At 39.9% G+C, this 21,635-nt stretch overlaps 1 protein-coding gene across 1 annotated transcript in view; it reads left to right on the forward strand.

Moving 5' to 3' along the window:
* The first annotated feature begins 2,333 nt into the window (after positions 1 to 2,333).
* Positions 2,334 to 21,635, forward strand: part of pgfb (placental growth factor b) — a 73,466-nt gene continuing 54,164 nt past the window's right edge. Inside the window, exon 1 of the mRNA XM_028821675.2 lies at positions 2,334 to 3,174. Coding sequence (XP_028677508.1) covers positions 3,112 to 3,174 — 63 coding nt within the window. The 5' untranslated portion in view covers positions 2,334 to 3,111. The remainder of the gene's footprint in view (positions 3,175 to 21,635) is intronic.

Consider the following 21,635-nt stretch of genomic DNA (forward strand, 5'->3'; position numbering starts at 1 on the left):
TTTACTAGATATCAGGACTTATTTTTAAGTGGTCCAAAAGTTTTGCAACATATTACTAGGTCCTCAGAAACATTTAAGGACAAAAATATTATTTCTAACCTCCTTAATCAACTTTCCCCTCTATCCACAGGAAGGACCGGGTTGAGAGTATTTTCAGGACTGTTTCTCCCCTGGACCAGAGGGCAGCCTCCTTGGCTTCCAGCGGAGCCACAGGTTATGAGCATGGAAGCTCAACCCTGCTGGGGCATGTGGCCACTGCCAAGGGGCACATGGACGTGTTTGCAGGGCCTTATTTGGCAGCACTTCTGCCACATGGAAGTGCTGTTGGAAGAAGCTTGTTGGGCACCTGGACACCTTCCAGGTTCCCTATGAAAGGAGCCAGTCACCACCACTCAATGGCCAGAGTCAGGAGGAGGTGGACAAAGCCTGTGAGGAGGAGCAAAAGCGAAGAAGAGAAAGGAGAGAGAGAGAGAGAGAGAGAGAAAGGACAATGTATTGGTGCTTGGTGCTATACCAAGTATCACTGTGGGGAACGAGTCAAAAACGTTTCCCACAGCTGAATAAAGGTGTGTTGTGTGTTGAGCTTGGGCTCAGTGTCTGTTCTGTCTGGGTTTTGGGGAGCTGTACACTCCCTAGTGTCCACACCATATAACTTGTGTGGCAGATGGTTGGGTGCCACCCCCAGCCGGGACGCCCAGGAAGACAGGAGGAGGGTTCATGCCTCCTCCAGAACACGAGAGGGCGACCGCCCTGGTTTCATTAGGGGCCACGGGTGCAGGGCTTGGAAGCCCCACCCTGTAGGGGCCCGTGGTCTCCGCCAGGGGACGCCCCCATGCCTGAAGAACCCGGAACCCCAACACTTCCGCCACACCAGGAAGTGCTGGGGGGAAGAAGACTGGGAACACCCGGAGGGCTTCCGGGAACACAGCCGGCACTTCCGCCACACAGGGGAGTGTCTAGGGAGTGTCGGGGATCACCTGGAGCCCATCCGGGCACTTATAAGAAGGACTGGAGTCGGGTGAGGAGTGGACAAGGTTTTGGAGGCAGGAGAGAGGAGGCTGTCTGACGAGCAGGCAGAGAGAGTGAGAGCCTGGACTTTGGGGGAGATTGGTGCTGGAGGCACTGGGTGTGTGCACAGTAATTGTACAAATTATGTATAATAAATGTGTGGTGGACTGTACAATGGTGTCCGTCTGTCTGTGTCCGGGCAGCTTATCACACTTGCAATGGTAGATTGTCCATATCTGTATTTATTTCATATGGTTTGATAACTTTGGTTATTCCCATTTCTCACTCAGCATATGACTCTTACAGGTCATATTCATATTCATATTGATGCAGCAACAGACTAACAAACTTCCCTCTGGTAGAAAGCCTTGTTAAATTTACAGAGGGGTGTGACGTTTGATGTTTTTGGGCAGTTGGCCTTGTGCATCGTTTCTCACCTCTAAAGCATACTGTATACTGAAATCTGCTGGTACTTAGGAAATTCCACAAAGTCACATTGCAAAAGTGACTGCAGAAAATAAAATCTCACATAATATTTTTGCCACAGTTTTGCCACAAAGCAAAATAACCAGTGTTACATTACCACTTAAATTGCATACATGAAAGCAATGTTACCATATATACACTTTAAGGCTTACTTTTAACACTTAGAGTTAATAAATATATAATTGATGATTTTCCGGTGCAAATGTATTATAGAGTAGGTGACTCCAAAATTCCAAGTCCAAAATTGATATTTTTGGCTACCCTATACATGTAATGTGATATTTCTGCCTTATAATAAGGTAAAGATTCTCTGTAACCAGCCGAAACCAGCTGAGAACAGTCCTGGATTCTCAGTGTTTTAACTGAGTGTAACATAATAATAGTGCATCAACAGCTCTTTTTTATGGGGTCCCCAAGTTTTAAAAACACGTTAGATTCACCTCAGATGCAAAACTTTGTTTGAAAATAAAGGATGTTTTACTGATAAAATAGTCTAAAATCACAATATAAATCAGGGGAAGAGTTTAACTGGAAAGAAGGTTGATAGATATGTAGGAGAATGTCAAAGACATGAGCCGGGAACCCACCTCATTTCGCTATTGCGAAAACCAGTCGGTCCCACAAATCTTCTTTTGTTTATTAGGTCATTACTTTGAGATCTTCCTTTAATGATCCCTCTCTTGTTTTCTTATTTATAAACTTATTTTTAGATATATTTCATAGTGAACCGGTAAACAGATATGGCCCCACTTAGTCTGTTAAGATATATCATATGCGTGTGTGTGTTGCTCAACGTTTCTAAAATAAAAAGAGTGAATCACTTGGGAAGGTAGCCCTGAGGTATACTATTAAGAGTGCAGGAAGCAGAATGCAAGGAGCGGCTCGTCTCGGCCAGTCCTGTAATAAGGGCGGAGTTTCGTGGACCAGGCAGTGGAATTAGCAGCGATGTTCTCAAGAGTATCTGCGAATTTCAACTAGCAAAGCAACCGGTGATACCTTCGGAGTTCTCCAAGTAGCCAGATCTAGCAAGCACGGACACTGCGTATACTTTTCTACTTACAGTCATTCTTATTCTATTTATTGCTTTGTCGCCGCTTAATCATGTCATATTTTGGAGGATAAATTAAATTGATTGATGAGTCATTACTGCTTTGTGGGTATTGATTTGCATAGCATATTTTACTCAAATTATGCTGTTAATTTCTACTAGTTTTTGAATTTTAAGAAACTTTTAACTTTGTTTTGCTACTATTTAACGCCAAAAGAAAACATCCGGCTTTTACTGAGGAAAAAAACGGTTTAAAAGCAAGGAGAAATACTGGTGTGCTAAGCCGGCGTCCCGCTCGGAGTCCTCCTGCTTCTTTTCTTCTTGCGTCAGTTTGTAAGTCAGCTCCCTGCTGGACGTGACAATGCGCTCGTTGCTTTCACACAACTTTACAGAGGAGGGATACTGGAAAATCTGAGTGAATTGCCAAGCAGTCTTTACTGGGATTTGCACTCCGACTACAAACCACGGTGCTTGAGGGACTGTTTCTGGCTGGATCTGTCTGTCAATCTATGTCACTTGCAAGCGATTCGGACTGATTCCTGAAATTAAAAACGGATGACACACTCGCGATGAGATTTTTTATCTGTCTCGTCAAGTTGATAACTGCTCTACTACCGCTGTCACCTGCTCAGGTAAGAAGCAGCTATTTCCCCCTAATTTTCCGTCTTCTGATTGATGGGAGAAAACCTGAATGAGTGTATGATGAAAAGCGGGAATAAAAGTCCGTCCTGAACTCCATGGCATACGAAGGCACTTGCGAGACTACGCGTCGCTTTACCACCGGCTCCTGCTCCAGTCCGCACGAGCCAAATCAGTCTCGTGATGGTGAGGCGGTGCAGAAGCGCATGCGCGTTCGTGCCACACAGTTAGTCCTTAGAGGAGCGGTACGAAGAGAAGAGTTTGTTTCACCCTGTTCAAATTCTCGTGATGGTGCTAGATTGTTAAAATGAGTAAACTTCAGAAGACGGTGGATTGCTTTGTTTGGTTTTTCATATAATTAAAGTGAGAAGTCCCGTGCGTGGCGTAAGCATCACGTGCAGAACTTTTCTTACAGTTGATATGTTTTGATTTTAACTTGATACAAGTACTATTATACCAAAACTATGTATAATGCGTAACCTACGAGAAAATTCTGTTTACTAATGACAGTGCATATCGAAAATAACAGAATAAAGAGCAAATCCGAAAACATACCATTCGCACGTGCAAACGTGGATTTAAAAGTAACTGTTGTATTGCATCACTTGGATCGATGAATGTGTCGCCAACCCTTCACACTGCTCCTAGTAATTTTAGTGCTGCGGTAAGTTAACGGGCTTCGCTAAACGAACCCAGTGAGGGTGAGTGTGGTCTGCGCCCCGTCCAGGGTTGATTCATGACTTGTTCCAGAAGCAAACGTGATAGGCAGCGGTATATACGACCACAGAAAATGGATTAGTTTGCCTCGATAAAGAATGAATGGATGAATAAATCGGAAACTGAAAGGGGGCAATTATAGTGGAACACAATGCATCAGTCCTGCCAGCCTTGAATGCGAATTGGCATTCACGTGCAGTGCTTTCAAAGGGAGCCTTTCACAGACTGAAAGTGCTCCGTTTTGTTATTAAAAGGTTACGCGTTGGTGTTCGAATATTTTAATATTTTATGAATAAATGCTAAACTTGGCCTTTCTCTTCGCCATTGTCAGCAGGCTGAAGATTAAGAAAATTATTAAGTATGAATATATCAATACTTAGTCAATGTAACATTCAAATACTTCACATTACTACGTATCCTTACATTTCTGTGTACATTCCGCTTTCAGTTTTTTTTTTATGTCTGCATATTATTTTAAGTGTAAATGGGTAGAACTGTCCAGGTCTGAATACGGAAAAGCACTGAATGCTGACAAGGTGAATGTACACTATGGTTAGTATCTTGGTTTTATACTGTATGCCCCACTGCGCTGTACTTTCAATGGTAGCTAACCCTATGCCAGCCTTGGGACAGTTACTCACGGTATAGAAAACATCACACACACACACACACACACACACACACACACACACACCCCCCCCCCACCCCACCCCCAGCTTTGTGCTTAGCTGGACGCTTTGTTTGGGGTTATTTCTGTCATGGTATTTTCTTTTGCTCTTGTACAGTTTGGGTTGGATGGGATAACCAGGCGTTTTTAATTTCCAAATCATGAAGCAGACATCTACTTTCTGAAATGTTTAATAAACCCTTTATTTTGGGATAAGCAGACACCATTGTTTTGTGTTATTGATAAAGTAATAATTAGTGCCCGAAGTTTACACTTGCCAAAAACGACATAACTTTTAGTAAATATGTGACCTGGCAAACATGCGATCACAAACGTAATGCACATTTGTGCTGATGTTTTAGAGAAGGACCAATTTCACTCTGTCTGATTCTAATAGGAATTTGTAATCATGCCAAAATTTAGGCCACAGGTCCATTTTATTAAAGCCTAAACGTTGTTGCTAATTCTAAGATTGGGCACAATAAAGACCTCCTGATATTATGATCCTTGAAGACTTGACTTTGTCCACTGCCAATACATGCTGTTACACATCAACCGTACCTATTGGTTCTCTGCCAGACTTCTTGTTTTATTAAACTAGACTAGCTACTACTGAGAAACTACAAACACATAAAGTTTAAACTCACATATGCAATTAAGTATTTTAGATTACACTTACTAAGAGATATTCATATGTTGCAAAATAATTGACTTTTAATGTCTGCAACAAAAAAATAATCCTTTTGTATGAAAGGGTTAATTGCCTTAAACATCTGTGTGACTTGTATAATATGATATTAGAATGCTACAAGATTATACCTTTTTAATTATCTGTACATTTAATCAAACAAAAACTACTACTAAAGTGGTTTAAGTCAGAGGAATTGTAGAAGGAAAAAACAGCTGGGCAAATAGCTACACAGATTAGGTTAAAAGAGAGGATCATCTTAAATGAAATCCAGAAAACACTGGTCCTCAAAGGACGGCAGATGTGTAAATTGAGATTAGTCAGCCAGGTGCTTGTAATATTTTGATGACCCAGATGTCCCGACCTCTTAATTATGCAGGGACCATTGGAGGTACAGATGAGGCTTGAACCAAGAACCTTAAACTAACTTCCACCTCACTAACTGGCTTGAAGTTAAAAAAAAACAAAACAAACTAGACCAAAGCAGCGATTGAATGTATCACCTTCTTGAGATCTTGTGCCAATGTGTCAAAGTATGCCTCTCTGTAGTTTAACTGTTGAGTATACATCAGCCTTTACTGACCCTAACCCAATTTGGTTTATGTGTATAAGGCAGGGAATTTTGCAAGACTGCATCTATATTTAACCGTGTGAATAATCGCTTTCCTCTATGTCAAGCGGATAATTCCTTGAGTTGTGTTGGCCAATTCTACGTGCTTTTGAAATACATACTGTATGACTTTTGATAAATTTCACATTTCTATTGAAAACGTCTCAAATCTCCTGTACTGTACTTTCTAATTTCTAAGGGAATTGTAGCAGAGTGCAAAATCATAGTTTTAAATTGTGCAGGCACCCTGCAGGCAGTGGATTTCATTCAAAGAACTCTTCCTAACGTTTAAGTTGGGTGAGTCATCTTGTGGAATGCATGTAGTACTCTCTGTTGCAAATATAAGTTCCTCAGCAGTTTTTAAGTCTTTTCTTCTGTATGGGCCTATAAGATATGAAATTGTCTTTGATATTCACCTTTAGTAACTGAGTCCAGTAAGCATTCTTTGATGTTTGTTTGATGTGACAGGAATTGCATCATACTGATTTTATTTTTCCTATTTTTACTGTAATAAATATAATCATTGATAATTAACAAATGCAAAATAACAATTCACTTGTATCCTAAAACAAACTCCTTATTATACATTCTTCCAGTTACACAGCTTTTTCTGTGGGAAACCAGCTGGCAAACCACGTAGAATGCATGGCTCCTCAAGGACAAGATAGATGTTAGCCTTTATCCTCCTGGCTCACCAAGTTCCATGCCAGGTAGGCGGTCTCTGGCACAGAGAGGCTAGCTAGATCCCAAACATGTGCAATGAAATGTGAGATTTTTGTCTTTTTCTTCCATCCAAATGAAGATAGCTGCTTGGCACAGTTGCATACAAACGCTGCAGACTGAGCATGTGATGGCCTTGTGTCCACAGATACTTTAGGGGTCATTGCTTCTCATGCAGGGTACTTTGGTTCAGAAGATATCATAAGTATTAAGCAAGGAGGAACAGTTAAAAACACTGACTTTTGCTTCAATTGGTGACTTGACATTTTTTCAGAATGAAACCATGGCAATGTAAAAAAAAAAAGGAATAAAAAAATGGCCTGCAATACTTGGAACAAGCAAGAGCTTTCTCGTTCAGATTTCCTGATGATAAAAGAAGTGTGCAGAGTAACTTGTTTATATTGAAAATAGAACTGGTAAACAATGCATACCTGGCCGCTTTAGATATTTTTTAATAATGAATGACAGGGTCTGTAGTATTGACTTGCGTGCAGGCTTGTTAATATATAATCCCTCTTCCAATGTGCAGTTCACTTAAGCTTTTGATTTTCATCTAATAGTGCCACTTTATTTGACTGTGTTTCATTTAATCAAACAGATTGTAATTGCAATGTCAAATAGCAGAGTGTCCAAAACAGCATTTCATTAGCTATGACTTGTGCATCTATTTTAGGGAGAAGGTGTTAATCCTATGGCAGCATTGTGTTAAAGTGTAAACGTGTCACATGTTCTTATCTCACTAGGCTTCTTTCTATTTTGCTGCTGCAGTCAGTGTAATGCAAGGAGAGTGGCCTCCTCATTTTGCCAAGTGCTACCAATTATTTAAGTGAAACAACCATTATCAAATTATTTTTTTTATCGTTATCATGATTTAAAAGTAAAGGTGAATTACCTCATCTGCTTTGTGTAATGTCTGGACTTCTTGTCCTAAGCCTATCATCTGGTTTCAGTGTTAAAGTACATGAAGCAAGTCACAAAAACAAAAAAAAGAAGCTACACTGCTCAGGGTATGTTTGGATAGTAATAACATTACAGCCTTTAGTGATCACTCTGGTCAGCATTTACAGACATTACAAATTCCAGTTCAGTTTACTTTGGTGTCATTAGATAGATGCTGACCCCAGCCATTCTTTGTGAAATGCATTCAGAAATTCATGACGGCAGTCAGGGGTTACCATATGTCAGATCTCAATAGCATTTGCTTTCACTGCTCTGAAGTCTTACCTTATCAGATCAGAAAAGATCAGCAAGACCTGGCCTGGACAGTAGCTCAAAGGCTATATTTAATCTTATATATTGTAAATGTTATAGCACTGCACTTCTTTGGTTCACCGCTTGGCACAACATTATCTGACCTGTTTATTCAAATTCAGAGCTGTGAAGTCCTGAAGCCTGTCCTGATAGAAGGCTGGAAACAACCTTGGACGGGGCACCAGCCCACTGCAGGTCCCATGCTTGCACATTTACACTGGCACTGGAGAAAACTCTGGAGACAGGACAAACTTGCAAGCTCCATAGCAATCCGTGATTGGGTGTGAGATTTAAACCCAGATCACCAGATGTGTAAGGCAGCAGCACCATGTCACACATAATTGGCTCAGTCCTGTGAATGTGATAATTCTCATTTCCAATCGTAAGTCAGTCACTGCATATATCTGTGTAGTTACTACTGGTTAAGTGATTTCAAGTGTTTTAAAGTCTGAGCTTTATTGTCTATACAACATAGTTTTTACTTGACAATGACCATGCTTTTAATTAATTAAAATGAAACAAGCCTGCAGTGGGCTGGCGCCCTGCCCGGGATTTGTTCCTGCCCTGCGCACTGTGTCCTATGTTGGCTGTGATTAATAATAATAATAATAATTATTTGCATTTATATAGCGCTTTTCTCACTACTCAAAGCGCTCAGCAATTGCAGGTTAAGGGCCTTGCTTAAGGGCCCAACAGAGCAGAGTCCCTAATGGCATTGACGGGATTCGAACCGGCAACCTTCCGATTGCCAGTGCAGATCTCTAGCCTCAGAGCCACCACTCCGCCCAATTGGCTCCAGCAGACCCCCGTGACCCAGTGTTAGGATATAGCGAGTTGGATAATGGATGGATGGAAATGAAAAAAACATATAGAAAACAGCTGAAATGGAAACAAAGACATGTGATGCATTTGGTGTTCATTACAACATATCACTATGAACAGGTGTGTCAGAGGGTCACAGTGGCTAGCGCCAGAAGGCTCTGAAAAACATTTGTAGACTCATGAAACGGAAGGATGAAAGCTGTTAGCTGTCGGTACTTTTTTGGTGTATTCTTAAAAATTAAGTGAAATCAAATATTAAAGAAAAAAAATGTAGAAACTAAGATGTCTCCATTGTTCTAAAAGCTATGGCAGTAAAAGGCATTTGAAAAAGTAAAAGCTGCAGTAAAAGTAATTTCTGGGGTGAAGACAGAGAGCTGGTGCCTACCCACTATTTCAAAAATATTTTAGGTTAATTGATGATTCCAGTTTTGGTTTGTGAGAATGGTTGTGTGTAAGAGTTTCCCCTGCAATGGGCTACTGCCCTATCTAGTATTGGTTCTGACCTTGTGCTACCGGTAAGTGCTGCCAGGATAAGTTCCAACAAACCAGGACTCGGAATAAACACATTTGAGAATGCTATTTAATTAACAACAAAGACTGACTTCAAATTAAATCTGGTTGGAGTGAAAGCCTGCAGTCCTCTAGAACTAGGCATAGAGTTGCAATAGAACACAAAAGTTGGTGCACAGCAATGAGAAAACTGTTTGTACTTGGCCTGGAATGGGTAACTTCCTCCATAGATCAATTACCTGGACCATTATTTTCAGAATATGAAAGAGTCCATTGTCTCTGCTGTTGCTAGGCTGGGGTGTGACTTTCTCCTGAAGAATACTGTATACTGTATGCAACTCAACAAATTACAGCTATGAAGAACTAGCTGTGTTTTTACCTTCTAAGCAACCAGGCAAGACATCACCCTTTGGTTATTCAAAGACATGTTTTTTGAGGATTATCACTATTAATTTTGTAGTTTCTATAGTTTTACATCAGAAAGAAGTGCAAGAAAAGGTGCTTTATGATCATATATGGAAGTCCAGCCTGGACACTTCACACCTACTACAAGAACTCGATCCCAAGTGTAAACAACAAGCTCATGTTTTACATTGATGTATTTTGGTTAATAGGCCTGCTTGTCTCTTTTGGTCATGTTACATCAGACTGGAATTAATGTGAACTATATTAATCTATATTGTAGTTGCTGTAGTTGTAGTACTCTTATGGTTACAGCCCAATGTAAAGAATATAAATATGGCCAGCCAAAACCAATAGCATTGCCTTTCATCCATACATTGCCTCAATCTGCTCTTCCCAGGTCAGAGAGAAAGCCCATCCCATACATCAGGAAAATTCTTACAGGGGTACCAGTCTATTGAGGTTGTTACTCATGTATGCTTAACTTATTGAGAGTTACCAGTTAACATGTCCATCTTTGAGATGTGTGGGAAAACCAGAATACCCAGGAAAGCACCACATAAACACAAGGAGAATGTACTGAGTCTGAAACTGAATCCAGATTCCTCAAGGGCAACAGTTAATTATTATCTTCTTTTAAAGTGCTTCTATTAACTTTTTCTACATACATAAATATAAAGGATGGGCTTTGGTAGTAAGACAAGGGCCATATAAGAAGCTATCCATCAACTTCTAAAAGGGTAGTCTTTGCTTTCCTAGGTAAGCAGAGACAAGTGTGAGGTAGGAATCCATGAAATGTCCATCAGAAGGTTTTTTTGGCAGTGCTAGTACATTACAATGAATTGATGGACCTCACCTTTAATCCTCCAAACTACTACACAGCAGACAAGAATCCCAAAGAGGAGATAAAAGGGCTACACCATTAATACAGGAAAAGAAACAATTTAAAGGCTGTCCTGGGCACCTGCTTATTAACTATAAATCAGTGTCTGGAACTACAGTGGAATCTAAGAATGCCAGAAACCCCTGTACCGAATTGATTCTGGCACTTATGGTATTCACTGAACCAAGCAGTGGTTCCTAGAAGGACCTAAAAGTAAACTCCAGGTGAGATTTAAGATGCCGCTTCCTGCCAGTGCTAATTGAGCTCAGAGTCAGGAGATAAGCTGGGGCAAAGGATCACTGGCATGAAGGTGGTGAGGCTACAGATTTATGATGTGTGACCTGGAGGTGACTAAAGTTATTCTGGAGGTTGTTACATGGGTAAGCAAGATGCATAGATACATATGGACTATTTAGGCCCAAAACAGCAGAAAAGCTTAATTTTTGTATTTATTTTTTGTTGTGTTTCTAAGTGTGGTGAGCACCTTAGTGCTCTTTTTAATAGAAATATGATTCTGATACAGTTTTTGCACTACTTTGTCCTTGTGTTTCAGATTAGGGGAGCCACTCCTCTGCCTCATATATACGTACATATGTGTACAATGCCAGGTTCCTTGTCTGAAAAGGAGTTGGTGAACTAGTTTTTTTTTTATTAAGGTTCTGATACTACTGACTAAAGTTTATGAGTAAATATTTTCCAGATGTGGTAGGCCATAACTACTAAAGGAGTTCTCAAATATTAATTATGTCGTGGGAAGTGAAGTAAGAGGGAGATCATGAGGGGTGTGCGTAGCAGATTGTTCCTGTGTGGTATGAAGGGCACGAAATCCTGAAACATACCAAGGGTACTTTTACCTTTAACTGTGTAGTAGGACACGTGAATGTAAGGATACCCAGGGGATGACAGAGAGAGCTCTAAGGAGACCATCCCGGGACTTTAAAGAACATTCCTGACCCTGGAAGTGATTTCTAAGAATGTCTTAAGAAGTTACACCAGCGTGAGGTTTGGCTTCCATTAACTGTCAGTGGCTTATCAAGTTTGGAAAAGTTTGGAATCAGATGGCGCGTTGGGACAAAGGCTTAACTGGCAGGAAAGTAGTGTGGCTGGAGTGGGGACAGGCAAGAAGATACATTTTAGAAGTAAGTGCAAGAAATCTTTGGTGCCCCATGACACAGTATTTTATATGGTGGTAAAATAATTATTTTTGATAAGAATTTTGATGCTCCTTGTTCCTGGTTAGAGAGACACACAGATGTGCCACCCATCATAATTTGTAAGGCAAGTTTGGAAAGGAATCAATTAAATATATAAAATTCTAGCCAGAGCACCAGACATTGCCCAGGTAAGAAATTTTAAACTCTGAGCCTTCAGTCTGTTCTGGTGTTTCACTTGCTCTGAGCCACCAGGTGGGACTGTCATTAAAATCAGTGTAGTGAAAAGGAACACCCTTCAGATATACCCCAAGATCAAAATATTGGATTCCAAAGTAGTCTGTGGTCTCTTCCTTACAAAATGGGATATGTGTTCAAAATTCTATTAAGATTGGACCATCCATCCATTATCCAACCTGCTATATCCTAACACAGGGTCACGGGGGTCTGCTGGAGCCAATCCCAGACAACACAAGGCGCAAGGCAGGAACAAATTCAGGGTGCAAGCCCACTGCAGGGCACACACCCACACATTAAGCACACAATAGGGACAATTTAGGATCACCAATGCACCTAACCTGCATGTCTTTGGACTGTGGGAGGAAACCCACACAGACACGGGGAGAACATGCAAACTCCACGCAGGGAGGACCCGGGAAGCAAACCCAGGTCTCCTTACTGTGAGGCAACAGTGCTACCACTGCGCCACCGTGCCGCCCAGATTAGACCAAGGGTGTGGAATTATATGAAGAACAAAGTCACACAATGAGCTTTATACTGTATATTAGATTTATCTATACATCAAACCTGCTTCATGCTGTTCAAACTTATAAGGGTATTTAATATTCACATGTATATTTCTGGCAGCACGGTGGCACAGTGGCAGTGCTGCTGCCTCACAGTTAGGAGACCCAGGTCCTCCCTGTGTGGAGTTTGCATGTTCTCCCCGTGTTTGTGTGGGTTTCCTCCGGGTCCTCCCACAGTCCAAAGGCATGCAGGTTATGTGCATTGGCGATTCTAAATTGTCCCTAGTGTGTGTTTGGTGTGTGTGTGTGTGTGTGTGTGTGTGTGTGTGTGTGCCCTGCAGTGGGCTGGCACCCTGCCCGGGGTTTGTTTCCTGCCTTGCACCCTGTGTTGGCTGGGATTGGCTCCAGGAGACCCCCGTGACCCTGTAGTTAGGATATAGCCGGTTGGATAATGGATGGATGGATGGATGTATATTTCCATAAATGCATCTATTTCTTGAACTTGGTTGATATATCTATCTTAAATATATATATTTAAATATCTATTGACTATCTTAAAGACAGACCTCAGTATGTGCGTCTTGGGAACTGCACGTCTGACATTGTGGTCAGCAACACAGTAGCGTCACAGGGGACTGTACTTTCTCCGGTCCTGTTCAGCCTATATACATCGGACTTCCAACACAACTCGGAGTCCTGCCACATGCAAAAGTTCACTGATGACACTGCTATCGTGGGCTGCATTAGGAGTGGGCAGGAGGAGGAGTAGTATAGGGACCTAATCAAGGATTTTGTTAAATGGTGCGACTCAAACCACCTACACCTGAACACCAGCAAAACCAAGGAGCTTGTGGTGGATTTTAGGAGGCCCAGACCCCTCATGGACCCCGTGATCATCAGAGGTGACTGTGTGCAGATGGTGCAGACCTATAAATACCTGGGAGTGCAGCTGGATGATAAATTAGACTGGACTGCCAATACTGATGCTCTGTGTAAGAAAGGACAGAGCCGGTTATACTTCCTTAGAAGGCTAGCGTCCTTCAACATCTGCAATTAGATGCTGCAGATGTTCTATCAGATGGTTGTGGCGAGCGCCCTCTTCTATGCGGTGGTGTGCTGGGGAGGCAGCATTAAGAAGAAAGACGCCTCACGCCTGGACAAACTGGTGAGGAAGGCAGGCTCTATTGTTGGCATGGAGCTGGACAGTTTGACATCTGTGGCAGAGCGATGGGCGCTAAGCAGGCTCCTATCAATTATGGAGAATCCACTGCATCCACTAAGCAGTATCATCTCCAGACAGAAGAGCAGCTTCAGCGACAGACTGCTGTCACTGTCCTGCTCCACTGACAGACTGAGGAGATCGTTCCTCCCCCAAACTATGCGACTCTTCAGTTCCACCCGGGGGGGTAAACGTTAACATCATACAAAGTTATTGTCTGTTTTTACCTGCATTATTATCAATCTTTAATTTAATATTGTTTTTTGTATCAATAAGGTGTTGCTGGAGTATGTGAATTTCCCCTTGGGATTAATAAAGTATCTATCTATCTATCTATCTATCTATCTATCTATCTATCTATCTATCTATCTATCTATCTATCTATCTATCTATCTATCTGTCTGTCTGTCTGTCTGTCTGTCTGTCTGTCTGTCTATATGGAGGAGCCAGGTTCCTATTTCAGCAATACTTGGATCAAAGCAGAAACCAACTGTAAATGGGTACCCGGTTTGTGTGTGTACATATAATGTAAAATTACAATGAATTAAACAGTTTCAGTTCAATATACTTTGGTAACACCCTGTCAAATGAATTCTGAATTATATATTTTCTTCCTACGAGAGCCCCAAAATGATCACAGTAAGGGAACATCATGGACATGGACATTCTCTAAGGACTGTGACCTCTGAACACCTGGCTCGTATTCCTGATCAATGCCAGTGCATTCTGTGTATTGAAAACTGTTAAAAAAACAACATAACCTCTACTGATAAATGCAAAGTCAACAGGCTTTGTTCTTAACTGCATATGAAGAGTATTCAGTGTTTATTGAACTTTCTTTGTTTATTATGCTAAGAACCAAGTGTTTATTGTTATAAGATTTATTACCTCAAAGTGACCTCTAGTATCTGAAAAAATATTACGCTGAGATAAGTAGTAAGCCAAAGCCTCATTACTTTATATAAAATAGCTACAATTGCTTTATTACGAAGAGGTGTTGGGGACATTTTGCCAGTATGATGTGAAGAAAGTTTATTTGTTTTAGAAATCCTAATTTTTTCCATATTTTATACAGTAGGCTTTAGTCAGCATGTATTAGCAAGCAGAAAAAGAAAAGATTAAAGTTTATTTTGTACTGAAACACTATAGAATTATTGAAGTTCTCTTACAGATCAGAGTCAGAGGATGCAGAGGATGTCATTATAATAGATGCATCTTTGTCCACCAGTACTTTTCTTCGAGCCATTTCTCTACATGTGCTGGGGATTTGTTATGATATTTTTATGATAACTGCTGCAGTGAAGCATACGTTCTCAATTTAATTTGTAACAGAGTATAACATGCTAACTCTAACCCTACTAAATCCAACTCAAGGTTGTTGGAGGCCGGAACTTGTCTTGGCAGCACTGAGAGAAAGGTAGGAAATGGGTTTGGACAGGGCCCACTCATGCAATAACCCACTTAAACAAGGCCAGCTTGGAAGTGAAAAATTAACATAATCAGTATGTCCTTAAATGTCAGAGGAAAACCAGTAGCTGATGTTGGCATGGGAAGAATGTGCACACTCTCTACAGACAATGACAAGGTGTAGGATTTTAACCCTTGATGCTGGATGAATGTGGTTGCAGTTGTAAACTACTGTGCAGCCATGACTTAATAAAAATGCTTTGTGATTGCAGTGTTACATCACATCAAAGCTAGTAACCTGACAGCAATGTGGGAAAAGCTCAGTCTTTCACGTAACATTTTTAGAATGATGTTGCCATTTGTCATACTAATAAATAACAACTGTATAATCAAAATGGCGTTCCTAACAATTACTTATAAATGCTTTGAAGTCACTTTAGTTTATTTAGTCAGTGCCTCCTGACTCGCAGGTATGAAAAAAGCCCTAAATACGATATACTGCTCAACTCATCCTGCTGTCTAGATCTACAAGACACCAAGGTTTTTGGAGTTTCTACTTTTGGCCCTCTAGACACGAAAAGACCCTAATGTTTTAGCCATTTTTGGACCTCATTTTGTGCAGGAAATTACACCCTCATGATAAAGAGTAAACAAATAGGTGTCTTCAGCAAAAATGGTCAAAAGGACTTCAGATTGTTCATGCCACATGAACTAACCCCAACGGTTCACACCCTAATGGGATACGAGGGGTCAAAAGTACTCATATTTACTAAACCTCCATAAAAACAGGGATGGGTAATATAGGCAGGTGGAGTGTAATTTTATACTATTTTAAGGTTGCTGATTACAAATGTGTTAATATTTTTGATATTTGATCATTTGCCTGTGGTCCTAGTCCTTTAAGAGACACTCTCAGAAGGTTAAAAATGTCAAATATAAACATGTGTGTGTTTGAGACTATTTCAAGGTTAGTGATTATGAGTTCGGTGTTATTTTTAATTTGTAAGGTAAGGTATCTAGCTCTCTATGGCCCACTATCAGAGGGTGAACAATGACAGATTTCTATTATAATTTAGAATAATTAGACTTTAAACATTTAAATTAAATGATACTTTTTTTTTAAATATTCCAAATCTTGTTAATTATGTTCTTCTGCCTCATGAAGTAAATCATTATGTTTCTTATGAACACCATGAATTGGGGCAGGTTATGTTAATTCAGACTCTTTTTGTGGTTAAAATCCAAAAGTTTGCTTAAGTTACTACTGACTTTAACAAGGACATTGATTCAGTCCCCCACCACCGATACAACCTGCACAAATCACTTAATCTGCCTGTCGTGTTTCACTTGTTGAGATATGTGAAGAATTATTTTTGGAACTAGGGTCCCCTGTGTCTGGTTTTCCGGATACACACTTTTAAGATTTTTTTTTCTTTGAATTGTTGCTATTTCATTAGTTTCACTTTTATTTCTGAACTTCTTTAAAAACAATATTTGGAATCTTTGGAGTCCCAATATGCTGAATCTTTTAAATGAGGTCAGCGAGACATGTGTTTAATGACTTTGTACCATAATTCAGGATAGGTTTCTCTGTTTGGAATTTCAGCACAGACAAAGCGATCGACATCATCAGCAGTTAATAATTTTTTTTGCAAAGTAACCAATAAATGCATGTGAGGTAAAAAACGTTTTTGAAATTCTCTGACTTAAACTTCAAAGCCTTACAATATTTACATACTTTAAATATATCACCTATGTCCATATATTCGATCTCTATTCGCCTTTTCGTTATTTCTCCAAGTAATAATTTATCTTTGTTTGCGCTAATGCGATGTTTACTTTGCTTGTTTTGACACTTTCGTTTTTTTCTGCTTTCATATTCTGCATCTTGCTCTGCATGTGTTTCGCGCCTACATTTTTTTTGTCTTTTGAATTCCACTGTTTTCATTATCTCTAACCTGCTCTGCATGTGTTTGACCCCTTGTTTTTTATCCTCTTTATGACGTTTTAATTTGTTTTCTACTCTTTGTCTTTTATTTCTGACCTCGCTTTGTCCTGCTATTTTTTCACTTACACCTGGTCCGTGATGATTATTTTCCCTTTTTCCGAGTAATAATTTCCTTTTGTTTGTGCTAATGCCATCTTTACTATCTTTTTTTCATATTGTAGCGACCTCCGCGTCCGGCTCAAAAAGAGAAGATTAAAAAAAAACACAGACAGACTTAGTAAAGTCTCACAAAAGTTTTACTTGAACAATCAAGAAAAAGAACACTGACTTCGTAACCCCAAACACAACCTTCCAGCACCCTCTCCAGCCAATCCTCCTGTCCTGGGACCCCCCCCCCCTTACCGCATCAATCAATACCCCGCTGTCAGTCTTCCGTGCTGTACTTCGCCCTCCCTCAATCGAACCTAACAGTCACTCCAAAAAAAAAAAGGCTTCAACCTGTCTGGGACGCTACAATACTTTCGAATTTTACTGCTTTCATATTCTTTAACTTTCTCCACATGTGTATCGTGATATCATTTTTTTTCGAGCCTTTCGAATTCCACTGCTTTCATAATCTCTAACTTGCTCTTCATGTGTATAGCGCCAACGTTTTTGAACGTCTTTATGAAGTTCTACTTTGTCGTTTACTCTTTGTCTTTTAATTCTGAGCCTGATTGGACGTGCTTTTTTTTCAATTCCACTTGTTCCAGGCTGATTATTACTTTCCTTATTTTCTGAATTTGCACCTCGATTATTCTTTTTCGTTTTTGCATTTTTTTTTTCTCCAACGCTTTTGAGTCTCTTTTCTCCACACTGCTCTTTCTTCTTTGCTTAGTCGTCAACGTTTTATCTATAACATATTGTCCTTATACGCTTTATATGCACTGAGACCCTGGATCTGTGTGTGCTCAAAGCCTTGACATGACTGAGTGTTTTACTGCCCGTGGTCTTATTTGATATTGGTTGTAAGTAGGGCGTGTCTTGCAAGAATCTCATATTCTACATCCCCGCGAGACGGTCCTGGGTCAATATCTTGGCACAAAGTCTCATGTTTAAGGTCCTAGCGAGATGCTCCGTGGCCAATACCTTTCATCTCGCGGGTCTTTTAAGTGTCTTCCGTGATCTTCATGTGAAGATCACATCTCGTATCCCTAGTCTTTCTCTAGGATTTTTTTTTTATAATAAAGAGATAGGAATGAAAATAAATGGCTTTTTTTTGTTCTGATTGCTTTACTGTATATTTAAAGACATGCTATGCTTTTTAACAAATTTCACCATGAAGTTTCCAAACTTCAGTAACTTAATTGTGCTACCTAAAGGATATTGATCCATCCATTGTGTATCAACAATGCAGAATAACACTATGCAAAATGAGAGGAAACAAGCTAATTAGATAAACATACTGCTAAGTTTTACTATAAAGGTGGACTTTATTTATAGGAAACAAACAGGGGCTCTACTGGGTCAACTCTTGCCATATCTACAGCATCAGTTTGCATTGATGCAATTATATTTACCTCTGTAAAGGCTATACACATTGGATATCGGGCTGATCATTACCTATACAGAGTATTCTTGATTATTTTTGTGCCATTAATCATATTCTCGGTGGAATACAGATCTATTCTTGATTTTGCCATTTACAAGAGGTGCCGAGCTCCCAAAGGCTTGTGAAATAGACCACAGAAATGCTATTTTCATCAGGTTTGCTGCCCTCTGAAACTCTGTGAAATATGCTGACAGGTGTCCTCTAAGATGATATAATGAAAATTGAAAGCATTGCAAGTAATTTAAAAGGCTGCCTTTTGACCTGATTTCTAGTAGGCAATTTTGTCATCTGTTTGAATCATATCATATGCCTGGTCATTGTGTGTGTGGACTGTGCACATTCTCCCTGTGTCTACATGGGTCATCTTCCCATATCCTGAAAGACCTGCAGGTTACATTAATTGGTAATACCAAGCCGGCCAAATGTGAGTATGTGTGTGAGTGGGCCCTGCAATATCCATCCAGGACTACTAACCCCCTTGCCAAGTAGTGTTGTTGTGGTTTTAGTAACCACCTTTAGCAGACAACTTGATTTTAGATGTAACAACATGAAATTAAAACTAAAAAAATAAAAAATAAAGCATGTTTACACGGTGACTACTAAACATGTTATTTAAATTGTGCGCAGTTGCAAGTTGTAAAAATGGATATCAGGGAATGGCTTGTTAGAAAAGTATTTTACGCTTCTTCCTCACAGCTCCAGAGTCCTAGGGTCTGCTCACTGTGTTTGTGGGGTTTATACATTCTACCAGTACTTTTATATGGAAATTTCCAGGTGCTTCAATTTTCCCACAACATCCATAAGAAGAGCATTTGCTTTGGTGTAAGTGAATTTTGGTGTGTCCCTAAACTGCACTAACAATGGAATGACACCTCATCCAAGTTTATTTTCCATCTTGCATAGTATCTGATTCAGCCCCCATAAGCCTGCAAGTACTTAAGAAGTTTTGATAATGGATGAATGTATGTATATAGTGTTCTAATGTGTATGAATGTGTTTTGAGATAATACTAAATACTGATGTGTTTACCCTTGACATTAGATATTGATGTGTATGTGTCATTTATCTATTAAATGTTTACTTACATTTATTTTGGGCTTGGTACCCTAGAAAGTGGATGTGATCATCATAATTTATACTCCTATTACTTGATTCTTTGATGATTCTTGCATTTCCACAGAATGCTGTATTATATGCAATGTTCTGTACTGTGCTTTATACAGTACGTCATAATGCAGGCCCAAAATACATATCTCACTTAGTCAGGGTAAGAATAAATTAGCAATCTTTGCTGCATTGGATACCATTCAGTCCCAAGCTCACAAGAGAAAAAAACTTAGATATGTCAGTCAGTTTAATAGTATATCTTTGGATAGGGGAAAGGAAACCATAGAGTCCCTGAAGGACAAACATATAAGTGCATAGACAACATGCAAATTCTACTAGAAAATGGTGTAAGTAATGTGGTGGCATCAATGTCAACTGAGTTCCTGCATTGCACTCTACCAAGATGCTATTTAAAATCTGTGTTGTTCTCTAAAATGTTTAAAATAAGTTTCCGCTGTGGTCTCCAGGCACATGTATTTTATTTCACTTTGCAAACATAATGATGAAGGAACCACAGACAAAACAAAAGTAGCTTCTTATTTAGGCAAAATACAAAATGCCTAGAATATGGTTTTCTACATATAGAGGGTGGAAAGGCAGTGCAATGTCTGGTATTATACTGCCTGTATGTATCTGGGTATTTCTCCAGACTTTCCACTTTTTCTGTCTATCCCAAAGATATGCATTGAGTCTGGTGTGTGTGAGTGTGCACAGTGATGGATTGCTGCCCTGATCAGGGCTGGTTTCCAGTTTGTGGCCGGTGCTACTGGGATAGGCTCAAGTACCCATGACTCCAAATTGGATTTGGCAGCTCTAGGTCCCTGTCTTCACTCAATGACCAGAGTTTATACATTTTTCACGTAATTAATTGAGTGTCTTTTGTTGACTCCAGATTCCTCTCAACGTCTGTTAACATTCCATCAGATTGATTTGCAGTTGTAAATTATGCCAGTGTGCTTGTGTGCATCTTAAGACAGGCAGGTCTTGCAAGGTACCAAAAGTTGTCCAAGAGTGACAGGGTCATGGGTTCCCAAATCTTATTCATGCATGTGGGGAGCGAAAGCTGGTCTGCCTGGTCTGATCCCACAGAACAGCTATTATAGCACAAATTTCTGAAAAACTTAATGCCGGCCATGAGAAAAAGGTGTCAGAACACACCGTGAATCACAGCTTGCTGTGTATGGGGCCATGTAGCTGCAGACTGGTCTGATGCTGACCCATGTCTGCTGCCACAAGTGCCTATGAGCACATGAGCATAAGAACTGGACAAGGAATCAGTGGAAGAAAGAGGTCTGGTCTGATGTACCATGTTTTCTTTTAGATCATGTGGCTGGCCAGGTGTATGAGTGTCATTTACCAATGGAAAAGATGGCAGTAAGATACACTATGTGAAGAAGGAAAAACAGCAGAGGTAGCGTGATATTCTGGGCAATGTTCTGCTGGGAAACCTTGGATCTTGGCATTCATGTAAATGTTATTTTGACAACCACCATGAGGAGGATCTAAACAATATTTGGCAGGTGGTGTTAAATATGTGGCTGAACTGTGTATATTGTACAATCCTGTATGTTTTTTTATGTTGGATTAAACCAATTACTGTATTTCAAAACTGGGAATTCAGAATGATATATGCTGTCATATAAAAATCAGTTTATTGACTCTATGGTTTTGGCCTCTTTCTGGCTACCTCTGAATAAATTGTGTATATTTTTGTGTTATATGGTAATATAATTAGCTTGGTCTGCAAGCCTTTAGTTTCTTATTAAAGACTATATCAATAATTTAGAGCAGTACAAATTTCAACTTCAAAGGTGTAAATAGACTGGAATCTAATAGTTTTCAAGTCCCTTAACAGATTTAGCACAGGGGTAGTTGTTGCCAATGCCAAATATGATCGTTTCCCAAAAACCTGCAAGTATTTGGCACAAAAGCAAGTTTACTCCCTAGGATTAAATCTGTCTTCCGCTGTAACAATCATAAATCTACAATTAGGCTCCACAGCATCTTTATTATAT

This window comes from Erpetoichthys calabaricus, chromosome 16, assembly GCF_900747795.2.
Source record: "Erpetoichthys calabaricus chromosome 16, fErpCal1.3, whole genome shotgun sequence".
Lineage (NCBI taxonomy): Eukaryota > Metazoa > Chordata > Cladistia > Polypteriformes > Polypteridae > Erpetoichthys > Erpetoichthys calabaricus.